A 26,621-nucleotide genomic window follows, 5' to 3' on the forward strand; every position below is an offset into this window, starting at 1 on the left:
ACAACTTAGAAAAGACACAGAAGACATGGAAAACAACCACAGTGGAAGTAAAATTATGTATTAATTTATTTAACTTGCATGTGCATTGTCTCACCAGTAGCTGGTGAGCACACAAAAAAAAAACCAATAACCTTTGCACCCAACAAAACTTTCCATAAACTCAATGAACACTGTCTGAAGTATCTAATGATAAGAAAATTGCAAAAAAATTCTCCACTTGAACAGTCTAAAGTGTGCTGAGTATTAAAGAGGAAAACCCACCAACCCCATTTTTATTCAAAGATGGTTTAAAAAAGTTTGACTTTGTCTAGTATTACAGTTTCTCCTGTATGCCACTGCCTCTACCTGTGCAGCCTTTTTTTTTCCTGAGTTGTCAAGACTACAAAATACAAACTCTTAAATAAAACTCCACAGCTGCCCTGCTTTCTCAGCTGGCTTTCTGCAGGTCTGTACCAGCAGAGCGTGTTTGCAGCAGGGCAGAGAGGCTCCGCTGAACACACTTCCTTGAAATGTGCAAACAGGGTTAAGAAGAGAAAGCAGAGGAGGGTGAGGCATATATGTTGAAGGATATTTATGCAATGTTCAAATTCATATTTCTCTCCCCTCCTGTTTGCTTCCTTTAATTGCTACTCCCCCTTCAACTGTCACTTAACTTTTAAGGGTGGTACTAAAAAGGCATCTGTCCTATTGGCAAGTCTTTTGCCTGGGAGGAAGATCTTCAAGGGGTTCAGGGGTTTGGTTATAATTTGCTATGATAAATAATATATTCACTATGAAATTTTGTAATAAGAAATAAGCTAATCCTGTTGTCACAAAATTGGCTTTTCGTATCATAAAATGAGGTCAGTAAGAAAAAAATAACTGGAAAAACATGGCTTTCATACTATACATAATTAAAAACTAATCATTAATAAATAAAATTTAATTTATCATTGAAATAATTAATTATGAAGCACTTCTAAAAATTTTAAAGGCAAAGCTATAGGCCTACAGTTAACATGCAAGTTCATCCAACAAGTAACACAAAAATGTTCCATAGTAGTCAACTGTTGTATCAACATTCAAGAAGGTCTAGACAGCAGCACGACTTCTATATGGCAAACATCTCATAATGTATCACAACGGTCTCTTCCAACTCTGGAGAACGCTTCCATCAACTTCCAGAGCATAACAAAAATAATGGGTATTTCTGCAAAACTAACCTGACTTTGCAGCAGCAGGATGTGAGGGGGCTGCCAGGTCGCTGGGTGACCCTTGAGCAAAGGTATGTCTGTGTCAGTTCCCATAGCTAGAGAAAGGGAAACAGAGGGCCCCGATGCCTCCCTGCAGATGGCAGAAGCTTGGATTGCTGCCATGAGGCCAGCAGCCCCCAGAAGGCAAGCACTCAAAGCATCTGCCCTCACCGTGTTCTTGTTGTTGGCACCCATTGATCTTCAGGCTATTGTGACAGCAGGACAAAGCACTCTCCACACCCCAAGGGAAAAGTCTGCCAAATTTTCTAACTTCCTAGAAGGCTTTTTTTCCATATTCAAAAGGGTTAAAAAAAAGTAGGAAACATTTTTATCTTCTCAAATTCTGCTAAGTTACACATATTACTTCAACTAGCACAATGGTTACATGACAAAGAACTGCAAATTATCAAAAGTACTGTACAGAAAATTACAAATTCATTTCAAAATACATTACACTGCTATGACTGAGATTAAAAAAGTGCTTTTTTTTTGTGTGTGTGTGTCAGAACAGTGTTTTTCTGAAGTAGAAGAGCCATAGCCATTACTTTTGAAATCCTGGTGTTTCACTCTGGTTGTGCTATCCTGTTCATTATCTTTCCCCCCTTGTTTGCATCTGGCACCTTCTGCCTGGATGGCCAAGATGAGAGCATGGCGCAGCCACATCACGCATCCCCTCCCCCCCCGTGTGGTGGCCAGGCTCCCCCCCCAGGTCCTTTGCACCCCCATGGAGCACCCCTTTGGGTTTTATACACCACATTATTTCCGTGGGGCGGGTTTTCTTACGCAAGGTTTCCTCCCCCTTCCCGTGGTTCCAACACAACCGCAGGGATTCCTGCCTTGCCGTTACCTGGCCCCTGCACCAATCTCCTCCTGAGAAGTTGCTGCGTTCAGCGGTGCCGGTGCTGCCTCATGAGGGGCACGATGCAAGAAGGGGCCCCGGCCAGCTTAAGGAATGGGTGTCTCAACAGTTCCTGCGCCGTGGCTCTCTGTGAGGGTTCCCGCACCAGCATCAAGTCCAAGAAGCCCCGGAGGACAGAGGAGACCTGCAACACCATGCTAGCATTAGGAGCAGACAATGACAAGATAACCAGCATATGCTGTGTACTTTGCATGTCATTTTTCTTGTGAAGACAACAGATTCTCTGAGCTTTCCTGAGACAAAGATACACTGAGTTGAAGGATCATGCATCGTTCATGTTGAAAGCACTGAGGTGCAGAACAGCACACAATACAAAGCCTTGTATGCAACCTAAGAAAAGCAGTAACACTTCTCATAATTGACATTATACAGCAATGCATCCAAGGGACCCAAAGGCATTGGCAATGGGCATGGCTGTACCAACCTGTACAGAGCAGGGCTTGCATAACTGCCTTGTTCTGGTCCTCAGGCAGGGCAGAAAGTGCAGGGAGTGTGAGACTCTGCCCAGCCCCCTTTTTGGGCACTTGCTGCAAAAACAAAGTCAGCACCGGGCACAAAATTGTTTTTTAGCTTCCTGTCCTCCTGCATCAGTCTTACAAAGCGCCCACTGCTCGAGGTGGCACTTAATGACACAATTTACACTTCAGGCACAGCAGTGTGTGGCTGTGGTTTTATAACACCTGCGTGTGCTCCAGGCCCTCATCACCCATGGGAAGCCTGACCTTGTGCACGTCCTTCACGCGGGGCGGTAAGTTATCCCGGATTCGGCGCATGGCCTGCAGTGGCGGCTCATTGAAGTAGGGAGGTTCACCGTCGATCATCTCTATCACCATGATACCCAGAGACCAGATGTCCACCTGCAACACACAGCTGGTTCACAAACACGGCTGGTAGCACAGAGTGAAGAAACAGGCTTGGCATTTGAGGGTCACATAAACCCCAGAGCTGCAGACCAACTGCTGTCAGCAGCCATTTTAAGGCAGTAGTTGGGTGAACCATCCCCTTTTTCTTTTTAACCAGCTGATGACACTGAGTGCACTGAGGAAAGGACATAGCAACAACATACAGACTGGGTCTGCAGCTGGTTGAGGTGAAGGCCACTGGGACACTGCTGAGGCATGCTTGTAGGATAGGCTGCCCATGCCCTGCGGTGTGGCACTTGAGCTGCACCACTCTGAACCCGCTGACTCTTTTCCCTGCACTGGCTCTGCAGTGCTACGGAAAAGTGCAGTGAGTGGAAACACAGCAGAGAACAGCTGTTGTGAAATCAGGTAGTATTTCCTTTGAATACTAACAACTGTAGCACCTCCTTCTTACCCCTTGGCAAACACAAGCACACACTTACTACACCCAGGCTCATTTACAGCGATGGCAGGTAGCACATTATAAAATCCCTTTGGAAAATGATTCAACTCCAGCTTAAAAAAAGAAACACCAATCTTTTTTTTTTGTCCCAGTCTGCTGCAAGCTGTTCCAGAACCCCACTCCGATGGCAGTAATTCCTGTCATCTGCCAACCTAAATACCATCAGGGCCACGCCATACTTATTTTGCTCTTCTGCCAGCACTATCCTTCAGCTTAATTTTTCTTTTCTTTCCCTATTGGTGGGGAACCTAATGTAGCTGTAAATTCAAGCACTTTATAATCTCCTTAGTGTCATTAATAGACTAATAATAGATGATGTTATTATCCCTGAAATGTCCCTTACAATACCACACACTGGGGCAAATGCCAGTGCATGCAGGGTGCACTCGCAGGTAGAAGCACGCCCTGCCTGGGCCAAACAGAGCACTTCTGTGTGTTCTCAAGATGTATCATCTCCTATCCCAGGCCTTGGCTGCACAGCTTGCTTCCACTCCTTTGTGTGCATACATACATGTAAGAGTACATCTCTCTCACATCTATGCAGCATGTATGTGTATATGCACACAAAAGTAAGCATATATATACACACACAGACATATAGCAGGATTGCTCTTCGTAGCTGTTACTACAGGCACTATCAAGCAGAAGCTGATCAGGCAGAAGAAAATGCAGCTGTGTCCCGAGCTGGGGATTGAGATGCTGTCTCTGCTGAGACTGGATAAATCCCAGGCTGGCAGAGCAGAAGTACTGAGCCAGGTCCCACCAATCTGTCCTTTCTGTTCTGAGATCAAAGTCTCTGATAAAAACATATGGACTGCCTCTTTTTCAGAGGGGCCTGCAGTTCTTAAACAGTTCTCACACTGTACTTTGTTATTTTTTTCCTCTTTCAACTAACTGGAGAATTTACTGCAATGAGAACACTACAGATTATGGCAACCCACCTCACCCAACCGGCTCTTACGTTTGGGATCCTAAAGGCCCATGGCTTTGCCTTTGCTAGCGCTCCCCTAGAGGCTGGGGAATCCAAGCTTTAACTGGCTGAAAGCTCAGGGGGTCTCTCCTTGCCTGCCTGTGAAAGTACTGATGTGACTTGGCCTTGTGGTGCAGCTGTGCACATTGGCTACTGGTCTGGTACATGGAGGGGTACATGCCTCTATCTGCAGTTTGCAGACTAACACAGAGATCTTCCCCAACATGCAAATGATGCCAGTTTTCTTTCACAGAGTACCCTAAGCTAAACTACGTAAAGGCATTACACTGCTTAGAACTCTAAACAGAGTTATTTGACCACACTTTGCAAAGGAGTATGTTAACAAAGCACACAGCGTCACACTCTGGGGCAGACAGGAGTGCTGCTGTTCAGCACAGCTACATACAGCACCTCAACTTCTGTCTTCTCCCTGGGCTCAGTGGGTTTGACTGCGGCACCGTGTGCCACCCTGGGTGCCCTGCAGCACGTACCTCAGTGCCGTAGGGCATGCGTGATATCACCTCCGGTGCCATCCAGTACGGCGTCCCAACCAGCGACTTCCTCCGCGGCACCTCCTTGGACACCTGGGCACAGAACCCGAAGTCGGACAATTTGATCTAAAAGAGAGAAGAGAAAGCCTCTCTTGTGTAACAAGGAACGCACTGATCCGGCCAGATATGCTTCCCCCTGGGAAAAGCCCTTGTCTCCTGCTGTAGCAGCTGGGATGGGGCAGCAGCATGGTTTTGGAAGTGAGGTTGGAGATGGAGGACGAGCCTGGAGAGAGCATGGCTGGTTACACCAAATGGAAGGCAAGAAGGCAGAGGCTGGCAGCAGCGCCTGCTACTCAGATCACCTCTCATAGCTCCTTGTCATTCCTCCTGCAGAAGTGCAGAGGTGATCAATGGCCTGTAACTCAGAGGAAAGCAAAAATTCCAAGCATACAATATTATGCAAATGTATTAACTCAGTGTTCGCAGTGTATGTGTATTTACTAATATTCAATACAATATCTATTGGAAGTGATTCATATCACTCCTACTATTCTATCAGCTTTGAGATCTGAGTTTCCCAGAAAAAGAGACGATCCCATGTTTCTTTTTCTACACAGAGCGTGATCTGACACTCCTAAAAAGAAATACCCTCAACCAACAATTTTTCAAGTGTGCTGTGGCCTGCCCCTCGAAACTGTCATCTGTGTGTAGTAAGGGGCCTGAGGGAGGCAGGGATAGGTGGAAGACTCCTCCAAAATGGCTGCAAGAGATCAGGGACCTGCATCCTGTGCTGGGAACTTGGGAACTAAGGAGAGCATTGTCCTTGAGTAGCTGTGGCAGTGACCTAAAATAGAAATAATGGGATACACGAGCACTCTGGAGAGCAGCTCCTGCCGCATCATGTGCCTGCTCATACTTAGATGCAGGTGTTTTTTTTTTTTGGTTTTTTTTTTTTTTTAACCAACAAAAATGCAGGAAAATTATGACCTTCCTCCTCCCCCACTGCTGTACAACATGAAGGTGAAAATTCCTCCAAACTGGGCCAAAAATCAGCTGGCATGACTTTTGTGGCAACGCTGCCTTCCAGAGACCGCTTGCTCCTCAAGGCAGCTTATGCATTCGTTTTTCCAAGTATTCTTCTGGAGGCCTGAAAGCCACCCCTGGGCTTTTCCTGGAAGCTGCTCCACATCAGGGCAGCCCCTGATCCCTCAAGCTACGCCCCACATAGTGCAATGGCAGCCGGCACCCAGAGTCCATGAGTCACCAAGCCAGCTGCATGCTGGCACCTGGGGATGCGCTGTGAGCCCAAACGGCCCCAGCACAAGTCAAGTGGGAAGTTCCATCAATTGCTGCATTGTGTAGAGCAGCAGTTTATTATGAGCTCTGATTTGTTTTTCTTTTGGATTTAGTACAGACCCTACTTTAAAAAAAAAACAAAAAACAACTATGGGTATTATTTAGCCCATAATTACAAAATGATTGTTGGTATTTCTAAAACAAAGCCACCAACAGTCAAGTCCTCCAAGCTAAACATATTTTTCAGTTTACAGGATGAAGAATGGAAGAAATAGTGAATTTTGGAAGCAGAGCCCAGTCTTCTTTTGTAGGAGCACAAGAGGTTTTGCATATCTATTGCTTGTTCAAGTACATAAAAGACGACGATTTTCTAAAAAAAGATAATTACACAACACAGCCATGAAGGAATCTGCAATGCAGATAGTAAGTACCAGAGTAATGAGTATAATGAGGTACTCTGTGGAGGGCCTGAAAGCAGTTCAGATGCTATTTCAGCAACATGGATCAAAACTGCAACTGAAAAAACTCAAACTCCTATACATGTGGAATTTTCTCCCCCAACAAGGTTAGCAAGGCTGGCCTGTGATGGCTGCAAGAAGGAAATCCCTCTCTCAGTGATGTGGGAATCAAATGTAAACTACATGGGAGAGAACTGGATCAGGCCTGAGAAGCCTCAAGTTTCATCTTCAGAAGATGATGGAAGATTTGGTCTCATTCTGACCCACTCACTACATCCTGCTTTGGATACATATGTAATCCCACAGCAGCAACCCTGAAATCCTACCTATGGGAATCCCTGGGCATGACTGAACTAGTTAAAACAGTGCTTACGTATATAAAAGCTTGCAAACTAAAAGATCATTGGAAGTAATAAAAAGACAAATTTCTGTAAGGCTTCAAGGTAGGAGTGGGGCAGAACTGAAAGAAGCATCAGCCTTTGGCATAGTTTCTTCTGCCAATGCCTCCCAGGGGCTGTAATTCCCCATGGGGACTCTGCATGCAGTACAGATGTCAACCACTGGCCAAGCCTGTGCTTTTCCGATTCGGCTCTCTAGCAAGACTGAAGCTATCATTTTGCAGGTCTGGCTCAGAGCCTGCTGTAGAATCCTACCTGGAGCTCAACCTCACTATACACAACCCTATTCCTCTCATATAATCAATAAACCCCACAAAGGATGAGGCTATTTTTCCCATTATCTGATAGCATTTTGTCTCACAACAGATTAGGATCAGAGAAACAGAGGGACCCAAATCTCCCACTTTCCTCCCAGATAGGAAGTAGAAAACTAAACTGCATTTTCCTTTCCTCTTTATTTACTCCCTTTAGCTCTGTCACCCCGGCTGGGCTTTGAGGGGAAGGCAGCGGTATTCTGTCAGTGCCACAATGTACTGTCCTGGTGAGGGGCACAGATTCCCTGCCAGAGACTGCAGGGATGACATCCTGGGTTTAAATCCCCCACCAACCCATGGGGGCCAATGTTCGCTACAGTGGAGCGTGGAGACCCACGGGCAAGGCGGCATTTTGGGCAACCCTTGCTCTGCACACGACATGCTGCCAACGGCTCTATCACTGGCCAGGAGCAATGGGCTGGACATGGGCCACTTCCATTCAAGTGCTTGTTTGGCTGCACTAGGATCAGGAACCAAGCTCGTATGCACTACGACTCCTGGCATGGAGCAGAAGAGCTGCTCAGAGACACAACTTCTGTATTTTTATTTTTTTTGGAAGTTGGCAAGCCATGTGCACAGCTGTTTTTGTAACAGACTCCTTCAACCCCTGAGGCAGACCCCTTGTGTGCCAGCCAGAGACGGCAGGAGAAATGCTCAGCACTCACCCGCCCATCGCTGGTGAGGAGGATGGAGTCACTTTTGATGTCACGGTGGATGACACCCTGGTTGTGCAGGTAGGACAGAGCTCTCAGGACAGACAGGCAGACAGTCGCTATCTGCTCCTCGTTCATCCTGAAACAGCAGAATGGAAAAACATACTGAGCATTAAGGAAGAAAGCAGGAAAGGGGAGCTGGAGTGGAGAAGCCCAGGTTCCTGTTCACACCAGTACATGAATTATTTCTGTCAGGAAAGAGAGATGATGGGTGAGGAATAATTCTGCAACGAGGCTGGAGCAAGTCCCTGTGTAGCATTAAAAGAGCAGAGTCTATTATGTGATACAGTGTATTACAGTGAGCCTGTTTCCCTATGGGAAATAACAGAAATGCCTTATTTACAGTAAAGTTCCTGCTTGCCAAGGAGAATAAATGACTACTGGAATGGAATCAGGCATAGAATGAATATAAGAAACATCAGGCCTTGGGCGTAACTTTAAGAGCATTACCCTTGCCTTTATGATTATTATAACAAATTGAAAGCATTTCATAGAAGAAAATATACAGCAAGAGAATTATCAAGTCCTCATTTCTGTGCACATGTGAAAAGCCCTGCCATGGAAAAAGCTGCTGCTGCAGCATGGCAATGATTGACTGGACAGGCCAGTCATGCACCACAGCTGGGTGTCCCCAGCTTCACCACCACTCCAGCCCTAAGGTATTTCTGCTCTAAACTTTGTGATGCTATTTGCAGTATTTCAGCAAAATCTTTCAGAGAAGGTCACATAATGAAAAAAAAAACAAAAAAAAAAAAAACCACCACCACCAACAACAAAAAAAAACCCAGAAGATTAAGGAATGTCTATTTTGAGTTAAAAAATAGATGACATTAAGAAGTGGTGTCCTGGGAACATCTGTTTGCCATTAAACTCCTGTCAGAAATATCTCCAATGGAAATTTTAATGTTTTGGGGAGCAGCAGTTAATAAATGGCTTGCAATATTATGCTGTATTTCAGCACATCAGCTAAGGCAACACTTCAAAATAAAATACCATGAACTTTTTTTTGTAGGATCTATGAGGATCACTAAGCTGTGAAAGAAGACAAATTTTAACATCTAATTTTCTTTTTGCTTTCTGTCTTGCTCACCTAAGTACTCTCCCACTGAGCTATTGTGGAAGTTCAAGTTGTTTTATTCTAAATGAAGAAATTAGAAAATTCCTCCTTCCTATCCCATTTGGTCCTGCTCAGCAGAATGAGGTGAGCAAGGAGTGGATGTAAGACAGGCTTTAAGATCCAACTCAAAGAAGAACTGGAAGAGAGGTTCAGTACACTACAGCCTCTCTACTGGTCAAGTGCCTTATTTAAAGGCATGACATTAACTGAATTTGGGAACCAGCTCCACTGTAAGCACAAATGCTGAGAGACAGAAAAATACTTTTCCCATTATGTGTCAGGCTCAGTTTGTAGTTAATGCTTCTGACAGCATGGCTACTTGGGTTATGAGTATCAAGAGAACTCGACCCCAAAACTGACAGAGTTACAAAAGCAAAGCCAACACTACAGATCACCATACAAGGAAAAGGAGCTTTTTGCCTTTGTTTTTTTTTTTTTCCCCCCCTCCTCCAATCATTTGGGGAACTAACGGATAAAGGTAATCTCTGCTACATTAACACCAAGAGCTCTGGCAAATCTCTGCCTCCCAGCAAGCCCTTCCAGATATTTCTTTTCCTTCTTTTTAAGAAAACACCTGCACTGACAGAAAGCCATCTGCAGTGGCACAGTTACGCTGGTACTGTGAGTGTGCCACAGTATGCGTACAAATACGTATGTGCATGCACATACAGCATATTATAGACATATCTGTACACATACACAGCCATAGCCACACATACATACAGTTGTGTATGCACCACTGGGATTGCCTGCAGCTCGCAGCCCACCTGGTGTGAGTCACGATGTCTGTCAGAGCACCACCCTCCAGGAACTCCATCACCACCCACAGCTCGTCGCTGACAAGGTAACTGTTGTACATGTCAACCACGTTTTCGTGATGGTAATCTCTCATGATTACAACCTGTGAGAAAAAAAAAAGATGAGATGTGAATTGCTGCAAGCACTGACACTTGTTTTGACCTTTTTCACTGTGCTTTTCTTTTTGTGCTTAGTAAAGGTTCTGCTATGAATCACAGCCTCACAGATCCTCGTGGCAGTGCATAAACAAAATTCATGTATATACATAAAGTAACAGTCATGGTAAACACATCAGGAAACAGGAAGAACCTTTAGCTGCTGAATTGTAAGTGGCAGATAATTGTGTTGGTTGTTTTCTTTTTTTTCCCATACTGCAGGACCAGGACTTGTTATTTCATTGCTTCCTTACTGCCAGCTGTTTTCAGTACAGCATTTATTTAGATCCAATCAACTGCTCAGCTCAAAGTCTTCTTCATCAGGAGCAAACTGTACCTTGTACAGTACTTTAACAGAAAGCTGGTGATACTGTGGCTATTCATCTCCTAGCCCCCAGCAGAGGAGTGGAACGATGTGATCTTTGAAATTCCTTGTAACCCAAGCCACTCTATAATTCTATGACTCAACACTAAAGGGATCTGAGGCCCCTGGGTCACAAACCACAGCAAAGGTAATAAAATGGAAAGAAGAGCACACAGGTCAGGGACACCTCAGAGTTATGGGGTTAGCGAGCAGACGGCCTGTATGCACTATGGCTGAAGTGGCTGGGAAGAATTGAGCTCTGTTCTGCTGCTGGATGCTCCCAAACTGTGAAGTACTCTGCATTGTGCTACCATATAAATAAAATTAAAGAACTACAAAGATATAGCTTTTCTCATTCCTTGCTAGTTTAGTTTGCCTGGAAATGGAATAATACCTTCACTTAAATCTGAATGATTGAATACAATGGAAAGGATAATTGCTAATGTAGAGTCACAGTTACACTTTTAAAATGCTCTGCAGCTGTCAATCACAATGGCAAGCATAGGAATAATTAATATCTCGAGGCCTGGTGGATAGCTGAACCTGCTCTACAGGTGCCAAGATAGCTCTGGCACCTGTGCCTCGTGCCAGCCTGTTCAGTCATTCTTTGAGCACAGCGCAATGCTGCATCTCAGCATCTACAGCCCTTCCTTTCTGAAGGTGATTCATATGCAGGAATTTCTGTACTTGTGAAATTTCCTGGGTTCACTTATTCCCACAGACAACTGTATTTTGTCTTGAATTCTAATGCTTTGAGTTACTGAGTGTAGTGCTGTAACACAATGGAAAATGCTGCAATGATAGCGCAGTAGTAAAGTCCTAGGCTGCAGCAGGGGAGGATAAGCTCAAATGACACAACTATGAACATACAAACAAAGGAAAAAAAGAAAAAGATCTGCTTACCCTTAGAAGACCTCAAGCACACAGGGATCTCCAGTAAGATCCTTTTGCTTCCACTGCCAACCCTTAAATGAGGTATGAGATGGGGTGGATCCTGGCTCCAGCCCTTCTGGTCACTCAGGTACATTGCACACACCTGAGCTCCCTGGGGTGGCCTGCCTTCCTACCAGGTGCTCAATCACTGGTTCAGGCCATGACTTACCATTTCTGCTACACTGAGGTTCTAAAACTAAGGAGGAGAGCTGGCAGTTTGGGACAAAGGCTTTTCCAGAGTGTAGTCATGAAAAACACTGTGCTCTTGAGGAAAGCCTAAGGCAAGACTAACAAAGCTCAAAGAGAATAAGTTCACTTGAATGATTACAGCTTCATTTGAATATTACCATAAAACAGATGCTGAGCCAGGCGTATGCATGCTTTATGAGAGTGCTGTGAGCTCAACTGCCATATCTAGAAGTGAATATACAGGGAGGGACTGCACTAAGAGCACCTCAGCCAAGGTGTCGACAACTGCACAATACTGAAGGATGTCAAGAGAGGGGACAGGGATAGAAAACATCAGCCAGGGAAGGCTCTGATTACCCCTGTGTAAATGGAGGGAGGCGCTGAAAATAAATTTTCAGATTACACAAGTGACTGGAGCATGTCAGGGAAGCAGATCGGTCCTGCACAGCTTGTTGGACTGCTTCATGATGTCAGCACTCAAGAGATGCTCAGTTAGAGCTACTGCAAAGCAGTTCAGTGCAGTCTTCCAGCACAGGTAAAATTGAGTCAAAATAGCCAGTGTAATCACAGGTTGCAGAAAAGACAACTGTGCAAAAACAAGCAAGCTTTTGTTAAAAAGCTTCTATAAGGCAAAGATCAGTCTGGTGCAGACGGCCCCAAGTGCTCCAAAGCAGACAGCACTCTGATCAGTGTACTCATAAGGGATCCCCAAAAAGCAGAGAATACCGAACACTAACTTCTATAGGGGGGGAGAAGTAGGAACTCTTCCAATTTTAGAAGGAACTCAGAGAATTAAAGAACTGGAAGAAAAAATGGCAAATGAAATTCAGCGTTCTTAAATTTAAGATAAAACAGACAGAAAACAATTCTATAAAAATTGCAGTGGTCTCCAAACTCGCTATAATCTCTCAGGAGATGTGGGATTTAATATAGCTGGTCCTATGAAAAAGGGTTTGGCAGCTCTTTGCTTAGTAACTATCAAGAAAGGAAAAGGATCACACGTGATTAGGTGGGGAGGGATACGCCAGAGTATGGTTTGTGTGCTTCTTCAGTATTAGGGTCAGTTAGGCTCCTCCATCTCAGCAGACTAAACCATACCAGAAATGGTCCAAAGAAGGCTACCAGGCACCTGATAAGCTGCGTGGATCAGATGACAGATTTCTTACTTGTTTATTGTGACTTCCCACCACGTTATTATAGGTTCAAACCTGGGAGAAGATGTAGCTCACTTGAAACTGATCTGATTATTTCAGACACCATGAAGTATAGGACTCAGCCCTCTATTTTAGAAAGACATTAGTTTGGCATTGTGGCCTCTGTTCAGATCATGTCTTATGCTGCACTGCCCACAGCAACATACCTCATTGAACAGCAGCTCCCTCCTCTGCTGTTTCCTGAGATCCATTTTCTTCACAGCGACTTGCTTTCCTGTGTGCTTCTCGGTGGCAATGCAGACTATCCCTGTGGAGCCCTCCCCGATCTTGATGAAGCTGTCCAAGTACTCCCGGGGATCACCAGGGCTGACGACCAGCTGCAGGGCAGCCCTGAACTGTTCGTGGGACACCCTGGAGGGCTGCTGGTCTGAGGAAGAGCCCCAGCTGGGCGGGGGATAAGCACTTGATGTGATACTCGGGGAGCTGGGGTAGGAGGCGGTGGAAATATAGGGAGAGCTTGGCTGGAGTGATGGCTGGTGGTAGTGGGATGCTTTGTGGTAGACCAGAGGGTACTGGTAGCTGCTGCTGGAATAGCTGACTTTACTTTGACTTTGAGGTAGCTTTACTGGGCCCCTTGGGTAGGTGTCCGATCCAGAGAGTGGTGGGCTAACTACCAGCTGTGCTCGGTCGTAATCCACCTGCAACACAAAAGCAGAGGAGTGGACATGAGTGAAAAGCTGGGTTTCCAGCTGCCTGGCCAACCCCTGACCGTTCAGTTCACTTTCTGCACCCCAGATACACTCGGCGGGGTGCCAGCACAGCTCACTCCTGCCTGGACTCGCTGTTCTGTAAGTGACACTGCTGCCTGCAGATTTTTAGACCGTTAGGCTGCCTGCTCTCTCCTCACTACTAAAATGAGTAAAGTAAAGACCACTTGGTTTTTTGTATATCCCAGGTTCTTTTTTATGTCCATGCACCCATTTGGAAACATGGTAATCTTTGTTAAATAAAAGTATATGGTCCAAAGGAATGCATTTACTCTGTATTTGCAGTGCCCTGCAGGTTGTCTGGGCCATTTCCTCCAGTGAAGCATCTCTTTCAAAACAAAAAGCCCTTTCACAAATTCAAATTCATGTCTTTCCTCCCAAACACAAATTTCTGACTTTTGACTCTCACCCGTTTGTCCTTTCTTTTGCTTTTTTCTGGTGATACAGGAATGACCTCTTCTCGTGGAGGTGGTGGCACCCTGAAATTCCCACAGCCTCTGCTGTGCCCCATCACTAGTTGCTGGCTGAGCCACCGCAGAGACAACACAGCCCTTTTATCTTTTCTTTTTTTATCCTGTTCAGTGTTGTATAGCTTAAAATAGCCAGGCCTTCCCCACCATCCCCACAAGTGGAAGCAGGGCTGCAGCACCCTCTGACCATGGCAGTGTAGCAGCACAGAGAGAGCACTGCAGACCACAAACAAATGGCAGAAGAGCACCAAATTCAAAGCATGGGGACACATCACAGAGAGCTACAACCAGGGGAGCATGTAACCTGCCTGAGGTGAGAGGAGAGCTGCTCAGTGGAATCTTCAAAGGGACTTCCTCCAAGCAAACTAAAACAAGGATACTAATTCAATATACCATTACTTAAGTTTTCCAGAGTGACACACTACTTAACTGCAGTGTTGCAAAACTGCTAATTTTCATTTCAAACAGGAGACAATCGTGAGGAAATTATCCCAATGGGAGGCCTTTGTCATCTGCAGGTTCCTTCCTTCCCTTGTATTTTCCCTAGCTTTTCTAAACTACTTACACTGAAAGTCAGCAAATATTTTGCATTCATAAACAAAACTGTCTCCATCTGTGCAAAACAGAAAAGGATCTAAGACAAAAAAATGCACCTGAAACAAAAGTATTATTTTCTTTTCCCAGAAAAGGACATCTCCACATTTATGATATTCCGTACGTGACTCCTGACGACACGTGGGGCACTGCGGGTGGGGATGGTCAGACACAGGCTCATGATGTAGCACAATTACAAATAATTACGGCAATGAATTCATTTAATCAATCAATTTCCGTGGCGGCCCACAGGGATGGACAGCGCAACAACCCCGACACAGCTCACGGCAGCTACTATTGCTGCTGGCTGCTGGCCAGGAGTCCCTGATCCATGTTAGTTAAATGCACATTAATCTGAATTTGGCAGTGTAATCAAGGACCCAACTGAACTGTGAAATTGAATTCTGCGCTGGAACATCATCTGACCGTTTTATGCGAAGACTGCAAAAAAAAAAAAAAAAAAAAAAAAAATCTGCCGCAGCATCAATCTATCACTGTAGGCTGCTGCACAGCCAGGAGGAGATTCTAGCTGGAGTCACTGGGCTGCGGGGAGAAAAGCCTCGGAATAAAGAAGTGCAGTGCTGTATCGGTGCTGCTGGGCGCCGTGTGTGAGCCAGGCATGCCCGCCTGGTGTCCTGCTGGTTAGTGGGGCACAGGGATGCCTCTGCATGAGAGCTGTGCAGGCACTTCCATCGGCAGCGTGCGGCTGCAGGCAGCTGTGTGAGCTCCCAGCTGCACGGTGCCCACATCCAACCCTGGCAGTGCTGCACGGCCGCCTCCTCGGGTGCTGTTTCTGTATAAGCGTGACACACAAATGCTTACGGTCAGGATTTCACTTACGCAGCTGTGAGATAGAAGGGGGTCAGAGACATCGTGCGTTTCATGAAGGACGTGACATCTGCCTAACTAATTAACGCAGAAAAGCGCTCAGATGGTTTGGTGGAGGGAGGGGCACTCAGTCCAGCCGTGTCCTATGTGTCTGTGTACACAGAGCCACACAAATGATTGCTTTGACTGAAAATACACCATTTTTATATCAAGATGGGAAAAGCCCGGTCTAAAACTAAAACTAGATAAATCCGCATCAATGGATTGTGACTGGGCATCACCCACACTTGCTCTTTTCTGAGCATGCCCCACATGTCAGGAAAAACAAATTCCACAGTGAAATTTTAAAAGCAAAATTGAGATGTTCAGCATGCTTTTCTGAAAGCTTTCTGCAGTTTGTGTTTCACACTCGTGTGGTGCAACCATTCACTTCCTGCACCCCATGCAATCTTGCTGAAGTAGAGGAGCCCAAGTGACTCCATCAGCCTAGCCTCTCCTCCTCAGCCATGTCCTCACACAGTTCTTCACAGCGTGGCAAAATTGAGCACACTTGATTCCACTAATAATGCCATGATTCCTGTTATCGAATGCAATTACATACTGAAAGGCAAGTCTGTAAATACTACAAAGGACAGTAAAAACCAGCCCTGCTCTCATTCAAGATCAGGTCAGGGGAGCAGCTGAAGTCACAGCCTGCAGTGCAATGCGGTGTGCTGCCGCTCATCCGGCTGCAGCCTTACTCAGGTCTGCACACGGCCACCTCAGCAGCCAGGTCTGACACAACACATCTGAAACCTGCTGCCAGAACAGGGATGTGTCTCCTTTATCTGACATCTGTAATAATACATATCTGCACCTACTCTTCAGATTTACAAGTCAAAACGCACATCTTTGTTAAATGCATTTTGAAGATGTACATTTGTGCCTGAGGACTTTTTCAATGCTTTCTTTCCCCCCCCTTTTAATTATACTTTAAAGCCAATTTCATTTGTACAATATCTGATTTGAGACTCGATTCTCACTTAGTAAACCCATTTAATGAACCATTTTCTTACTAATGCCTCCTTGAAAAGAAGATTCCTTAGCAATCATCCAAGACACGAAGCTGCTATTCACTTCCAGGAGTTGCGGATGGGTCTGGGAATTGAAACTGCTGCATTTAACAGTGAATCATCAAGTTTCAATATACCAAGGCTACATGAGGGCTTTTGATGCTCAAAGGAGAGCAATGGCTCAAAATGAATCTTGCACTAAGGCATCTTTTTCTTTAATAAAAGTTGTTACTGCATTTTAATGGGATATTTTACAAAGTGTCTGCAGTGCTCTGAGTCCTGTGAAATACACCTACACCCTCCATCTTATTGAATGCCATAAATCTGGCAGGCACAGGAGAGTTTATGAGCTATTGCTGGATTTGTCCTTCCTCTTTCTCAACTCTGACAAAATGATTGTTTTAAAAGAAAGAAATGGCAGGTAGTCCATCCCAACCTTTCTTCACAAATTCCAGAATCTGTATTTTAGCACCACACTCTTGCACACAGTTAACTACATATAGGCATCCCTCCCAGCAAACCCCAAACTCAGACAAGGCACAGGAAGAAACCTAGCAACCTTTCTACCCCCGCCCCCCCCAGTATTTACACTCAAACTCAAAAGCCCAACTCTATGCTTTAACACAATCAGCACCTAAAAGAAAAAAAACAAAACACTGCTCTCCTTTTGCCACAGGATGCTGACAGTGACTGCAGCCCAGCATCAGCAAAGTAGCCAAAACCTAAGCAAAATGCAGGCATGCCTCTGGTTTGAAGCCATGCTGTATTTGCAGAGGTTTGAGATGACAAAGGGTCTGAAGTTGGACAGGACCAAGTTCTCAGTGCACAGAGGCTGTAAGAAAATGCACTGTTCAGACACCATCATAAGCAGAAGAGCTATCATTGTGTGATGACTACCAAGCTCAGCACTTCTGGCAAATCACAACAAGCTTGCTGCCTGCTGCTAAGGGAACCCAGTAACATTAAATGAAATATACACCAAAGGAAAAACCATTTCTTGCAGAATATTAAGTGTTTAAGCACGTCTTTGTTTGAGCAGTGTGGCATGATGGATAAGAGATTCCCTTAGCTGATCAAGGCTGCAAGGAAGCAGGGTAAGGTAGGATAGCTTGTGTGGGTAATACTCTTCATGCAACTTAGAAGAGGCAGAGCAGACCACAGTTTCTGCAGAGAAGCTGCTTGTAGGTATCACAATGGAGTTGCTTTTCTATCTTGACCCTTATTTTTGTGTGAGGAGACACCTGGATTTTATTCCACTGCTTGAAAAATGAAGGGGTGAGGGATAAGTCCCTTCCCTCACTGGTGGGAAAGGGTTAATGAATCTCACAGTACACATACTCACTTGCCAGACTGGCGGCTGTGTGGGCTGGTATAAGCTGGCTCAGCTGCAGGCAGCTCCTCTGCCTAATAGACATGCTGGGATCATGGCTGTCTTCCCTCAGCAAACCAGAAATGCTTTTCTAAGTGGCACAGAGATGTCAGCAACAACGACTCGAATACAAAAAGAACCTGATGTTCAAAGCAGACCAACTTTCCAGCTCTACCAACATCTGCATTAGCATACGAACTTCTAATCGTAGGTAAACTGCTAAAGAACTTGGGTTTTTCAGAAATCCCAAGTAAAACTCACGGAAGTTGGGCATCTCCAAACTGTTCTTTGAATAAGTATCTTAAGCCTCTGATCCCCAGCATCTGTTTTCAGTTACCCAAGTGAACTGGGTGGGGTTTTATATCCACCAAAGCATTGTCACACGCTTCCTACCACTGTGTTTCCAAGCACAGCTCCACACCCTTAACATTTTGCACATGCCTAATTTTTTGTATTCCCATTTTGGAAGGGTCCCTGTCCTAGCAGTACCAACACCAGGGCCTTAACATTACCTTGGAGATGCCTGCTGCAGTTTCAGACAAGCGAGGGTAGGTGTAGGAGCTGTAGGAGTGTCCCTGCTGGTGTGCTTTAAATGCACTTGCTCCATAGGGCATGGCTGGCTCCTGCAGACCAGAGCCCGACCTGGACCTCTGCCTCATGGTTGGCTGAGGGCTCGCCGGGTCCACGTAGGATGACTTGGGCCTCTTGTCATAGTCATCCTTGGCTGGGCTGTGCCCCCAGTCGCCGTCGCTGTACTCCAGCCTCTCCTTGGGGCACTCGCTCTGCACTGACGCTCGGGACAGGGCGTAAGGGAAGGGGTCTCTGTAGTCCAGTGAGGATCCACTGGGAATCCTCTGGTACTCCAGCTTTAGACCTCCATATTCGAGTGCTTTGGGCTTCGCCTCCACTTGTGCATGGTAATCTGGGAGGAACCTGGAGAGGTCTGATTTTAGGGGTGTCATTTCTGAATAATAGATGTCTCTGGAAGTGACCTTCATCATGTGCCCATTCTGCTTGGCAGTGTAGCCCCCTTTGTAGTACCTGTCTAGCTCTTCCCCATAGAGAGTCTTGTCTCTATACTTGTCCATGACATAGTCTGTTGTGTCTGACTCACTGGAGTACTGCGAATATGTGATGTACCCATTTTCCTCCTGGTGCCTTGGCACATGGTTTGCATTGCCTTGGTGGTGTGTGGGAGGACTTTCCTTCCGCAGGGAGTTGGATCGAGTCACGGAGATATTGTCAAACTCTTCGAGCAAGCCGTTGATTGAAGTATCCTTCCGAGGCTTATTTCCTCTAACAATAGTCTGGAAATAAAAAATTGCTTTGATTAAATACTGACTTTCACTTAGTATCTGACCAACAAAATGACTGAAGTCTGTGATTCACCCAGGTGTACACGTGGTGATGCATCACATTCTTCAGGCACACACCTCACAATAACCTGTTGCCGCAAAAAAAAGCCCTCAAGAAGTACAACAGAACATGCAGAAATGAACAAATGCGGTGTCCACCATAAGCTCAGATTTAACATACAGCTTCAACTTAAGGTATGGCTGTGCTGCATTGAACAGCAGAGACATTTAAGAGCACTACTTGTGTTTTAAAAACTAGGTGTGACTAAATTAGCTATTATTCACTTGTTTGCTTCAAGGCAAGCTGGTACCCTAGTTTGCAGAGTATAGAAAAGTAATAATATCATTCACTGCCAACTTCTCCATGCTATTTTAGCAAACTGCTGGAGTGGAAAGTAGCATGTAATTTATCAAGTCCCATGTTGTTTTTTTTTGTTGTTGTTGATTTTTTAACAGTGCACTACTGTGTGCCACAATTACCACCAGGAACTGCCTCTTCATTAATTTAGCATAAGACACACACAGGGAAGATGAAAAATAATACCTACCTTCGCCTCCTTACAATATGTAGCATCTGGTAAATCCCTGTGCATGACCATGGCTTTGAGATAACTATATGATGGATGCCATGTGGCAGTGGCCCTATCTGTGTCCTGATACAGTAAAACTCCCCTAGATCCCCCAGCCCTGGATGAGGAGGGCTTAGAAGCACTGCAGACACAGATCAGCTCCTACCCACTGCCCCTTCCCATCCTTACTCAGCTCTATCCCAAACAATGGTCCTAGCATTAGGATGGAAACAAGCAGTACTTAGTTAGAGCTCTCCTTCAAGATAACCTGACTATTTTTAGCTAGCACCATCTGAAGACTGTAACAAGTTATTGCATCAATTCAGCAGTTGACTCCCACTGAGCACTGCGTCATGTTTATAAATGCCCTGCAAGAATAAGATGTACAGATTGAGGACCGGGGCCATAAATCAGCACGGCTCTATTGAAACAAAACTTCCTTTGCTGATTCATTTCAGCTAAATATCTGAGGTATCTTATTTAACTCAGTTTCTAAATGGAGTTGCTGTGGCCATCCCAAGCTGTCTTTCTGCGAGCAGCTTGCCTGTGCTGCACACTGATAATGGTGCACCGTGCTGTGTCCAGCCTGGCTCTGGCCCTTCCTCCACTGCAGCACCACAGACATGGCTGTATCAGAAATGCATCCCTGTAAGCCTGACCCAAGGCTGATGAAGAAGCACCAACAAGATAAAACAAGGAAACATCTGTAAAAGGAGACGGTGCACCAATAGAGCTCTCCTTCAAGATAACCTGACTATTCCATACAAAGCAGGTGGCTTCTCCAAATGCAATGACCAGCAGCAGGGATGGGAAGGGCTCTGCAGCACAAGCAATGCGGCCCTTTGTATTGCATCCTGGACTCAATTTTTTGTCTAGGAAAGGTCTGCAATGCAATCAGAAGATAGGATAGGGCACAATGTCTCTTTTAAGAAAAGTCTGGTCCTCTTCCTCATTCCTCTTCAACTCCTGCTTTGCCCCATCACTGCTAAATCGACAGCAACATACTTCTCTGTTATTCAGAAAAAGACAGCTGAGTAAAGCAGGGCAAAGCAATCCTGACCTCCGATTGATCCCTCCTCTTATTTATGTCTGTAATTACTTGCCTGGTTTGCTATTTTGAACCTCGCAATACTGAAACAATAGGACAGAAAAAGTCAGGATCAGCAAATAGATCACTCCTTTTGCTTCTGAAGCATTCAGCAATGCGAAAGGAATTCGTTTCGTTAGGCTACAGCCGCTTTGGCAGGATGAATGCATGATCATTCATATTTAATTATCACATAATAAAACAGCACACTCAACAATGAAATGCTCTTAATTGAAAACAAGATTGAAATACCCAACTGCCATCTTGCTTCCCCAGTGTAAAATCATGCCAAGGAGTAAAAAGGCCAATTTAATGATCTCTGTGGGACCAGCCTGCACAAAGCAGAGGTTTCCTGGAGCAACCTGTATAGTGCCCGCACAAAAGGACCTCAGAGCCAGAGGGAACCCCCGGGAGCAGAATGGCCTCTCTGGTTAAAGGAAAGGGGTGTTTCCCTCCCTTTCCTCCAAACAGATGCTCTTTCAAAGCAGTTTTTTAAATGCAGATGCTTATGGGATATGGGTGATGAAGAATCACAACTAGGCATCTCAGCCTGCGTTGCAAGGAAATTCCGGAAGAACGAAGCCAAAGGATTATGTGTTTTGGAATTCATCGATGACAAAAACCCAATGTTTAGGGATTTTCTGCAGACAGAAGCCACCGTTTTGATTGTGAGGATTACAAACAGGTTTCTTAGTATTAGTAAAATTGTCATGTAGGAAATCCTGATTTACCAAAATGGGCATTTGCCACTGAAGCTCTCATCTGTGAAGAAGCCTTGGTTACCCCTGTGATCTCACAGCAACCTAATCCTGCTCAATGAAGGGGACTAAGATCTCAAAAGCCCTTGTTTTCTCACAGCAGCCTGCGGACAAACACTGGGAAACACTGACTTGCAAGAATGATGGTTGGAATTCTCTTTGCTTTGGGCTCTTCTCTACCAGTAAATGAGAAGTGCTGGGATCAATCCCTCAGGCCGAGTGGGTTTACACGTGCTGGCGTGGCTCTGCATGGCCGAATGCTCTCAGCCTGAAAGCAGCACCTGTGACTTGGGGAAAAGTCTGCCTGGTGCTGACTGTGCCTGGGGCTGGTTTAGAAGGATGCTCCCTTGCCCAGGTGAGGGGCTTGAGCAGCTGAATAGCACAGATTTTAAATTTCATTAGCTGATGACAATGCTTGGCACTGTTTGATCATACAAGTACAGTCCTTCAGTGTGAAGGGAGGATAAAATTTACCTATCTGAGAGGAACACAGCAAGTCTAGATTAAAATGCCTTGGCAGTACTGGCTGAAATCTGCAACCATGTCAGTGAAGCACTGCCACTGCTGGTGTCAAAGCCACACCGCTGTCATTACCACAGCAAACTAAGATGTGAAAGTCATTTGCTGTGAAGAAACAAAAAAGAAGAAAGTATGATATTAAGGCGATGCATTTTTACGGAATAGCCAGTGATAGTATTATTACATTATAGTTACTGTTCTTATGCCATCGTTGTCAATATGTCTATTTGCTTTGGTTTGTTTTTAAATTTAGTATTTCCCTTACATGAAAGAAAATACATCTTGCTGACATGCCCCTACTGCTTAATCAGACAGCCTATTAGAGCTTGACTTCTATTTTTATTTTATTAAGAAAACTTCTAGCACTACTGCTATCAAATAGAACTTGTGATGCTTACACACAGTGCCTCCCTGGTGGGCACAGTTAATTCTTCATAATTTAGTAGGCTTAAAAAAACAATTAAAATCCCAAAGCAGGCATTATTCTATAAAAATAATAAACTGCTCTGTAAAGATGCCCACAGAGCATCAAAAATGACCAAGTGAGAGGCGCTATTTCTAGAGAACAACGCTTACATTAGGCAAAGTTAACTCCTTCTGAAGTCAGAGGATATATACACTGGGGCTCACCAGCACCCTGCAGTTTTCCCATGAACTGCAGGATTTGCAGAAAGAAGTCAGACTGAAAACTGCCCTAACTATGGCCCAAATTTCCCAACTGAAGCCTAGTGTTAATCAGAAGTAGCCAGGTACAAAGGCATGAGGGAGCACTGGGGAAATCCCTAACGCTGACACGGCATTCTCAGTTGGGGAACTCAGCACGGTTACTGCAGCGCCAGGCTGCGTGTGCAGGGAAAGGCTCCTTGAGACTGAAACACAACAGCAGGAGCAACAAAAGACGGAAAAATTTACTTCTTAAAAAGCAAAAAAAACCAACAAACCAAACAAAAACACACACACACAAAACAGCTTAAAAAGCAAAACGAAAACCTTGAAAGAAAACCCAATTAAAAAAAAAAAAAAAAAAAAAGGGATACAAACACAGTTTTCCTGGTAATACCAGGCAATTAATTATTCATTTTTGAAAGGCTTTATAAGCTGAAAGAGACAACTTCTATTTGCACACAAACAAGGAATTCCAAAGTTGCTGCAGGCAACGCAGCCAGTTACAAGCAATGCAATATTCGCAAAGGTTGATCCGCTAAGATTTATGAGATCTTTGTTCGTGTCTACTGAGATCACGTAATGGAAACCTGTACAGTGCCCAGGCATGCATGAAGAACAGAAATCAAACCCTACTAGCAGGTGCAGCCTTAACCGGATTCTACCACAGAAAGGTGGGATTTGTTACAGTCAATACCCTGTGTTCATTAAAGGATACTTTTCAAAGCGCTGCGTAATTTAGGATGGATCAATGTTAAAACAGATGAGAGAGTGCTGGAGAATTTTATGCTACTATTAGCGTCATACATTAAAATCAATGGGATGCAATCTCTGTGAATTAAAGCGCGCTACTCCGAAGCTGTAGCTCTCATTTCATTTCCATTGCTCTCCAGACAGGTCTGGCGTTTGCTCTGGATACCGCTGACAGAAGACATCCTTCATGGTGCTGCTGGAGCGGTCTGTCCTGCAGCGATAAGCTATAATGGATCTGTTTGCAAGAACCGCTGTCTTGCCTTGTATCCAAGAGCAGATGAAGAACAGCTTCTGCGCTCAAATACTGTATTAACCTTGACAATAATGAAGTGGGTAATTAACTGTTTTGCCCTAATATGACCTTGCGTTTATTGTCTTTAAAACTACTATACTTTACACAGGCACTAAGAATATATCATCCTTTGTCCTTCAGGAGCTGTGCTTTCAAAAGTCGACAAAGATTTAAAATCTCTGTAATGCCCGGAATAGGAGGAAAAAAGTCTTTTTAGGAAATGTCGCCTAATAAAGAGCCAATCTAAATTCTGATTTCACTCCTAGCCAGCTTATCCGCTCATTTTCATTATATGTAAAATAAATGCACAACCTAGGCATATCTGAAAATCATTCTTTTTCAAGGGAAAGGGGGCATATAGCACAGCTGGTAAAAGCACGGTATGTGGTGAAAGTCTTGGTAATTTATCTTCCTGTGTTGCAAGACAAAAGCTTTGGAAGTACCTGAAGCTGCATTCACGACAACACAACTTACTCACTGGCATAAGCAAATGTGAACAGCACTACCTGTTCACCTGGAGAGAAAACTAATCCTTGTCACTATGTCAGAAGGAAAACTCCATCTTTCGTGGAAGATAACAGTTTTATAGCTGCAGTGTAGGGCACAAGAAGTGTCAGGTCTGTGTTTGATCTGTTCTCACTTGTGGGATCTCAGACTGAGTCACATCCTTGGAATAATGCAAAATAGCTCACCACATCTTCACAACCTGCTGGTCCTCCCTCATGGTGAGACAAGACAGGTGAACACAGAAAATCCCATCCATGTCCCCTCCTGCCTTGCCCCACACTACTTTGTGACTGTGAGCAGTCATACAAATTCCATTCTGGGACAGCTCTTAAACAAGACCTTCCCAATGCACAGGAAAACTTAAATATGAATAAAACACACCAAAGCAGAACTCAGCCCAGAGCTGCTGCAGCGCATACTGTAGGCTGAGACATGCTGGTCACCAGAGTTGACCAAATGTCACCAGATACAAAATAGCACCCATCAGCTCTGCAGTGCGTTTTGGTTGGGCTTTTCTGTGGGAGCAGGACTGAAGGGGCCAGATGAGCGGTCAGCATCAGGTTCCTGCTGCTGCATGCCAGCTATTTGGAGCCCTATAGAACTCGTCCATGTACACTGCAGTCATATTTCTAAGCACACACTGGCATCGCCAAAATTCTTTTGCTGCTGCACAACAAAGACGGCACAGCAGAGAGCTGAGCTTGTTATAATACACAGCCCTCAAGTGTGTACATGCAATACTACTGCACCAATTAATCCAATACTGGCAACAGCAGAGAATAGGTAAGAAGCTGGGAAAATGTTGGCACGGCCACATGCTAATTACTGAAAGAACTGATAATGTAGAAACGAAATTAACATAGCCTGAAAAATATATATTACTCAATGGATTGAAATAAAGGTATAGCCACAGGCTTGAGACAAGCATAATAATCTTAACAACAACACTATTGCCAGCTGTTTAAAATTCCTCAAAAGTAAAATGATGGAAAACTATAGAAAAGCCTAACCAAAACTGCACTGTGCAATTTGTCAACCTGAACAGCAGCTTTAAAAGTTAGTTACTATAACAACAAGAGCAACATTTCATTATAATCTCATTCACTGGTGATCTTTTTGACAATTTAAGATACAGAAACTTTTAACAAAGCATTTAGTTTTAAAATTCCACTGAAATATCTACAGTCTAGTAACTTCTGGATTGTTTTTCTTTTTCTTTTTTTTTTTTTGTTATTTTTTTAAATACACAAGCATTGTCATTATATATCATTTGAAATATTATTAGAGGATATTAAACATCCAATTTAATTGCTTGAGCCTCATTATACTAAGTACATGAAATTCTGTATGTAATATGTTTACAAAGATCTATCAGACATACAAGAAATGAGGCTGAAATGTGATTTAAAAGTTTTAGTTTGAGTGAGAAAGTCAGTATGTCTGTTAGTGATGATCTATTTGAGCGCTCTGCAGGGAGAAGCATGGAGAATGGCTTTCTCCCAAATCCCTCCACACCCTTGCCACTCAATGTTGCCCAGCTGCTGGGCAGATCCCCAACCCAGACTGATACTGAGAAGCATGTTCAAGAAACATAACAATACGATTATGCCAGTTCGGACATTACAGAAATGTAAAAAAAACTCAAGGAGAAGAAAGGAAAAAACGTGAGAGGAGAAAGAACTGATAACCTGTTTAAAGATCTCTTGTCCCACTGACGGATTCCCTGAGAAGGAAATTTCCCTCTGGAGTGTAGTTTTTAATGCTCAGATTGTGCCACACTGTATCCAAACACTGGATGGGTGTGACTATATTTACTGAAAATGGTAAAGGAACGTAAGATAATACAATATAAAAGGAATCAAGAGTTATAAATCAAACAAATGGGAAAGGAAGGGTCTCCTAATCGTGTGCTACAAGCTCAGTGGTGTGGAGCAAAAAAGAACGTCCTTCACATCCCTACATCACTTTGTATCTCCCTCCCAGAAGCCATGTGGGAAGGACCAGAGCGCTCTGGGGACTGCAGACCTCTCTTAGCAGCTGCCGCAATTCCGTCCATTCACTGCATAATGTCAGGATATGGAATACTTATGGAAAACCTTGACAACAGCTCTCCCCCTTTCAAAATCACATCATCTGCTAGGACATCAGTGCCAATGTTGTTTTGTGCTTGTT

The 26,621-nt window shown here is 44.5% G+C and overlaps 1 protein-coding gene across 5 annotated transcripts in view; it reads right to left on the bottom strand.

The window, feature by feature from the left end:
- Window positions 1-1,730: 1,730 nt before the first annotated feature.
- The window catches only part of PAK5 (p21 (RAC1) activated kinase 5), a 185,506-nt gene continuing 160,615 nt past the window's right edge, over window positions 1,731-26,621 (bottom strand). For 4 of the 5 annotated variants that reach the window (XM_052698029.1, XM_052698108.1, XM_052697878.1 and 1 more), the window contains 7 exons: window positions 18,459-19,253; window positions 13,073-13,564; window positions 10,041-10,174; window positions 8,109-8,235; window positions 4,978-5,103; window positions 2,874-3,008; window positions 1,731-2,275 (listed from right to left, as the gene is read on the bottom strand). In XM_052698029.1, coding sequence (XP_052553989.1) covers window positions 2,120-2,275; window positions 2,874-3,008; window positions 4,978-5,103; window positions 8,109-8,235; window positions 10,041-10,174; window positions 13,073-13,564; window positions 18,459-19,253 — 1,965 coding nt within the window. In that variant the 3' untranslated portion in view covers window positions 1,731-2,119. Of the gene's footprint in view, window positions 2,276-2,873; window positions 3,009-4,977; window positions 5,104-5,190; window positions 5,822-8,108; window positions 8,236-10,040; window positions 10,175-13,072; window positions 13,565-18,458; window positions 19,254-26,621 lie in introns of those variants that run through there. The other variant, XM_052698183.1, reaches the window with a different exon arrangement.

The sequence above is a fragment of the Tympanuchus pallidicinctus genome, unplaced genomic scaffold (assembly GCF_026119805.1).
Source record: "Tympanuchus pallidicinctus isolate F22 unplaced genomic scaffold, pur_lepc_1.0 scaffold1, whole genome shotgun sequence".
Classification (NCBI taxonomy): Eukaryota; Metazoa; Chordata; class Aves; order Galliformes; family Phasianidae; genus Tympanuchus; species Tympanuchus pallidicinctus.